The following is a 6000-nucleotide window of genomic DNA, read 5'->3' as shown; positions in this document are numbered from 1 at the left end:
CAGGGGAGGGACAGAGAGAGAGAGGGAGACACAGAATCTGAAGCAGGCTCCAGGCCCTGAGCTGTCAACACAGAGCCTGACGAGGGCTGGAATCCACCAACCGGAAGATTATGACCTGAGCCACCCACGCACGCCAAGGTATATGATATTTGTAGTTTTTAATGCCTGTGAAATATTTAACTGACTGAATTCTTTTAATTTGCTTAACAATTCACATATCACTCGACATTTCTCTTGAAAGGCAGAGTGATACAGTGAAGAGAATGAAATCTTTTAGAACAGAAACATCTATGTTTGAAATCCTGGATGAACTTTACTATCTAAGTGACCTTGGGTAAGTTATTTAACCTTTCTGAAACTATTTCTTTAACTGTTTTAAGGTAGGTAGGATTCCAATAGGGATTATGCTCTTACTCTTCTGCATTTACAGGTGATTTATATAGAAAGTTCCTACCAAAATTTGGATACTCAATAAAAACCGTATTTTTAGTATTTGGTAATCATAAATATGTAATATTATAATATCTTTCACACATAAAGGTAATTTAATCTTTTGTGTTATTTCCTTAAGATAAAGTCTCATGAATGGGAATACTTGGGAGCAAAGATGATGAATACTTTTATGGCATTTAGAAACACATCTCAAACTGCTTTTCAAAAGATTACCTTACCTTCCATTACAGAGCTACTAGCAATGGATTGCATCACACATTGCATTAGATTAACCTCACGGTCACCAGAGGTATATTATTATGGGAAATCCTTGTGTCTGATTGTTTTAATTTTTTTACTGTGAAGTTTGAACGTCTTTCCTTTTTGAAAAGCAAGAGTTGTCTGTAGGAGCGACAGTTCAGAGCCACGTGGGCTCGGAAAGCTCACGTGGACTACATCTCCCAAAGCGCCTCGCGGGCGCGCCGACAGGAAGTGGCTGGAGCATCTCCCGCCTCCACGCCGAGGCGAAGAGGTTCTATCCGGGGCCTTGGCGCTTCTCTTTCCTTTCGCGCCGGTTGCCGCTGCGGAGCGCGGTGGGTCCATGTGCGCAGTGAGCGGCGCTATTCCTGGCCCAGTAGCACCCGAGCCCCGGGTTTGACCGAGTCCGCGCCGCGATGGACCCCAACACCATTATCGAGGCCCTGCGGGGCACCATGGACCCAGCCCTGCGTGAGGCCGCGGAGCGCCAGCTCAATGAAGTAAGGACGCCGGGCGGGCGGCAGACTGTGGCAGGCCGAGCCCTCGGGGCCTGGCCAGAGGCGCGGACGGCGTCGCTGAGGGGCCCAACTGGAGGGGTGGGGCGGGAACCTAACTACGAGTGCCACGCCGGGGCGCCTCAGGCTGCTGCGGTGGTGGCGGCGGCCAAGGCAGCCTTTGCGTCGGATCCTGAGCTGGGCCTCTGGCTGCGGTCAAGGCATGAGGAGCCGGCTGAGGCGAGGCGGGCGTGACGGGCTGGACACATGGCTGGCTCGGGTGGCCGGCCGCCCTCTGGCTCATACCCAGCTGGTTCCTAGCGCCCAGGAGGGGGCGAAACTCACTGAAAGGTTTTTCAGACGTTTCCGGGAGCAGTCTCGCAGGCGCCGGGTTTGGAGGGGCTCCTGTGAATGCAGAAGCTGGTCCTTTGGGGGCTGCGCCTGTCAGCCTGTCACTTCAGTGGGCTGATCGGTGATGGGCACAACTTTTCTTCTCTGCGACTGAACTGCGAAGGAAAGCTTTCAGAGGAAGCCCCCGCCTCGTAAGCAGAGTGAGGGTAGTGCTGGAATCAAAGTGCAGTTTGATTCACTGCTCTTTTACTCTAATAATGCCTCAGTCGGGGAGGCAGGACAGTGTAGTAGAAAGTCAGGTGAGTGCACCCTTCTAGGTAGAGCTGAACCACTAATTTTCTTGACTGACCTTGGGCAAGTCGCTTAACCTTTTGATGCTGAGTGTCTCCCATTCATAAAATTAGGCCACAAGGTTGCTGTGACAGTCAAGTGAGACTATCAGTGTAAGGCAGAGTGCCTTGAAATGTGCCGAGCTCCATATCAACTCGCTAATGATTGGTTCCTTTTTTCCTCTTTATTTTCGAGGGACCGCCTTTGGAAAACAGCCTTAAGATGTGGGTATATTATTGTATTATTTTCAGTTTTATGATTTCTAAATTTCTGCAGCTTTTCATATTTTAGTGAGTATTTTAAAGGCTTCTTAACAGGACCCCTTCAATTTTCTATGCCAGTTAATAATTGTCTTTTGGTATACGTCTGAGCTCAAGCTTTGTGAAGTTCAGTGTACATTTATTTTTAAGCGGAAAAAGAAGTCCCTCTTTAAAGTAGAAATTCAGTTATTTTATACTTCTCTTAACTGGTAGGTAACTCTTTTAAAAACACTATTTAGGGGCACCTGCGTGACTCAGTGGAATAAGCGTCTGACTTCCGCTCAGGTCATGATCTTGCTGTTTGTGGGTTCGAGCCCCGCATCAGGTTCTGTGCTGGCAGCTCAGGGCCTAGAGCCTGTTTCAGATTCTGTGTCTCCCTCTCTCTCTGTGCCCTCCCCTGGTCATGCGCTGTCTGTCTCTCAAAAATAAATAAAACTATAAAAATTTTTTTTAAAAACCCAAACATTATTTATATTTACTTTCCAGAAGCTACAGGAGTAATCCTAATTGGGCATCTTCAGTGTACAATGCTGTTTTAGAGATCTCTGCCCTCAAGGAACTTAACATTTTAAGACGACCACCCACAGAGTTTAGACAAATTAGGTGTAAAATTATTTCAAGATAAAGATAAAACTTTTAAAAAATTTTTAATGTTTATTTTGAGAGAGAGCACATGAGCAGGGAAAGGGCAGAGAAAGAGGGAACCAGCACAGAACTGACAGAGCCGGAAGCCGGGCTCGAACTCACATACAGTGAGTTTGTGGTATGAGTGGAAATCTGTAGTCAGTTGCTTAACTGACTGAGACACCCAGGTGCCCCTAAAAAAGTTAAATCTTACATATATGAATGAGACCATCATTAGATCATACCAAGAGTGATGCTCACAGTTGTTTTTTAAGATGTTTTTAAATATTCTCTACCCTCAAGGCGGTCCTCCAACCCACACCCTCATTGAGCTCAAGAGTCCCACACTCCACCCACTAAGTCAGTCAGGGCTCCTTGCTCAAATTTTTAGGCTCAGAGTCACCTTGGGAGGAGATTAGATTTCTTTTGGATGTAAAATAATGCGCTGAAACAAATTCCCATATTAAACCATTATGAAACTATGGAGGTGGTTATGGATCATTTTTTTATTTTGATTTATTTTTATGATAGACACAGGTTAAGATGGACATTTTGTTTATGAAGTATTAATGAAAGTTCAGTCACAGTGATTTCTATCATATCATGACTTTATTATACTGCCTGAACATGCTGTGTGTAATTATTAATTTTAAAAATTACTTTTTGAAAAAAAAGTTGATTTCCTTATAGAAAAATTTGAAATTCATTCATTCTTCAGGCAGTTATTAAATGTCTGGTTATATATGCTGACATTTTGTAACGAGACCTGGGATAAATATTTCACAATGTGATTTTTGGAAGATGAATCAACAATAGTATTTATAGCATTTTTTACTTAACTGTTAAGCTTCTGTTAGAGTTTTGGAGTACTTTGGAATAGTGAACACTTTTTCTGTGAAAGAAAATTTGGTTTTTAGCCTGTATTTCTGTAATAGTTAGCTGTTTACATTTTTCAAATTTCTTTCAATTATCATACCTTGATTTTTTACTAATTTTCCCAAGGTAACTTTTCTTTTAATTAGAATATTCTCCTCTCTAGTCTTCATTCCACTTTAATGAAGTGGTCCCATTTCAATATTTTTTGGTTTGACTTTTTTGGTGGCAGAACCTTGATTTAGGAAATAGATTCCAGGTAAGTCTTGAAGAAGCTTGACTGTAGCAAGAATGAGGAACTAACATTTATTTCCATCAGGCTCTTCCTGATTTTGGATAAGACAGGATAAAGCAATCCAGTCATTCCATACGGATTTTATTCAACTAGTTATATTTTGGTTCATCTTAGTTAAAAGAAAAAGATCATTGACATTTGAGTGAATCTTTCAGCCAAGTGAAGTAATCACAAACTGTAAAAATTGTATATGTTATCAAAGTTATTAATAGTGCAGATAAAACAAAAACGAAGTGCTCTTACCTCACAGTGATTGCACTTAACTGTTTCATATGCTCTTTTTCTCCGTTATCTCTCACACTTGTTCTCTTACTTCCCTCTATCATGGTTGAATTGTCTCCGTATCACTAAGGAGTTTACCAGGCTATGACACCCCAGGCACACTATATCTCCCTTAGTTTATTTTTCTCTGTAGCACTGGTTTGTCATGCATATTTTACTTATTCTCACCAGTATAATTTTCAAGGTTCATGAGGTGAGGAATTTTTGTCTTTTGTCACTGCAGTTCTTTGATTTGTCAGTGTTAGGCTTTTTACTTTATTATGACATAAGAAACAATATAGGCTTTAGCTGTTATACCACTTCTCCTTAGAGAATTTTTAGAGTATTTATCTATTTTTTATATTTCATATAGATAAAATTAAGACAGTTCCATGAGACTGCTAGAGACCATAGTAAGGAGACTCTTGGCAGATATTTTCAAGACATATTTTAGTATTCCCCACTGATTTACTCTGTAGCATGGCATGACTTTTGATCTTTTTTTTCCTCATTGCTGTTATAATTTTAGACCACATTGTCATGTCTCAATTTGAAATTTCTTCATGTAACAAACTTCGCCTCAAAGACTGGAGAAAACCATTAAAAAGTACAAGCATTCTTGGAAATATGATTGAAAACTCCCTTAGTTATTTGGGTTTTTTTTTTTTTTAACCTATGAGAAGTTCTGTACTAACTAGAGGATCTTAGGAAAGTTATTTAACTTCTAAGCATCATTTTCTTTTTCTTTAAAAAAATTTTTTTAATGTTTTATTTTTGAGAGAGAGGGAGACACAGAATCCGAAGACAGGCTCCAGGCTCTGAGCTAGCTGTCAGCACAGAGCCCGACACAGGGCTCAAACCTACAAACCATGAGATAATGACCTGAACTGAAGTTGGATGCTTAACTGGCTGAGCCACCCAGGCGCCCCTGAGCATCATTTTCCTTATGTACAAAGTAAAAGTAGTAATAGTATGTCTATCATTGTGTCATGTGGGTTGAATGAAATGATGCATGTAAAAAATGAGGAAAGTGCTTGGAACCTGCTAAGTTCCCTCCAGGTTATTTGAACCACTGCGTCAGTGCCAGTTGATTAACAAGTCTACCATACCATACATTTTATTTCCTGTCTCAGTCTAACTATAGTAGTTGTATATTTTAGTGGACAATGAATGGAGAAAGAACACAAGTTCCTATTTGGACGCTGAGATAGTTAGTGGATAGCATTATTGTATCATGAAAATTGGCACAATTATAAGCACAGTGCCTGACACACAATGGGCTCTCAGTAAATATTTGTTGTACGCATGGAGAAATAAGAACTTGAATAATAGAAGTATCTTTCCAACTTTAAAAAAAAAAAAATTAATGTTTTATTTATTCTTGAGAGAAACAGACACAGAGCATGAGCAAGGGAGCGGATGAGTGAGAGAGGGACACAGAATCCGAAGCAGGCTCCGGGTTCTGAGCTATCAGCACAGAGCCCGACGCGGGGTTGGAACTCACAGGCCGTGGAATCAAGACCTGAGCCGAAGTCGGATGCTCAACTGACTGAGCCACCCAGGCACCCCAAATCATCTTTAAAGTAGATTTGTGTACAGAAAATGGTCATTTGTCATCTAATTATATACTTTGAGATTAATTGACTTCTATAGATCTAGAAGTACAATTTTAAAATTTTTTAGGAAGTCTAAAATATATGACATTTTGGATTTATTCATTCAACATTGTTATGTTTCCAGAGACTGTTTGCTACTTCCTACTCTCACTGTCACTCACTCACTCAGAAAAACTTGTTTCTTCCTTTATAAGATAAAGTTAAGA

General features: G+C 40.8%; 1 protein-coding gene across 1 annotated transcript in view; it reads left to right on the top strand.

The window, feature by feature from the left end:
- The first annotated feature begins 972 nt into the window (after positions 1-972).
- The window catches only part of IPO7 (importin 7), a 51209-nt gene continuing 46181 nt past the window's right edge, over positions 973-6000 (top strand). Inside the window, exon 1 of the mRNA XM_077769137.1 lies at positions 973-1190. Coding sequence (XP_077625263.1) covers positions 1107-1190 — 84 coding nt within the window. The 5' untranslated portion in view covers positions 973-1106. The remainder of the gene's footprint in view (positions 1191-6000) is intronic.

This window comes from Crocuta crocuta, unplaced genomic scaffold (genome assembly GCF_008692635.1).
Source record: "Crocuta crocuta isolate KB4526 unplaced genomic scaffold, BGI_CrCroc_1.0 scaffold255, whole genome shotgun sequence".
NCBI lineage: Eukaryota > Metazoa > Chordata > Mammalia > Carnivora > Hyaenidae > Crocuta > Crocuta crocuta.
Note: the sequence above shows the minus strand (reverse complement) of the source record. Positions and strands in the feature narration are given on the sequence as shown.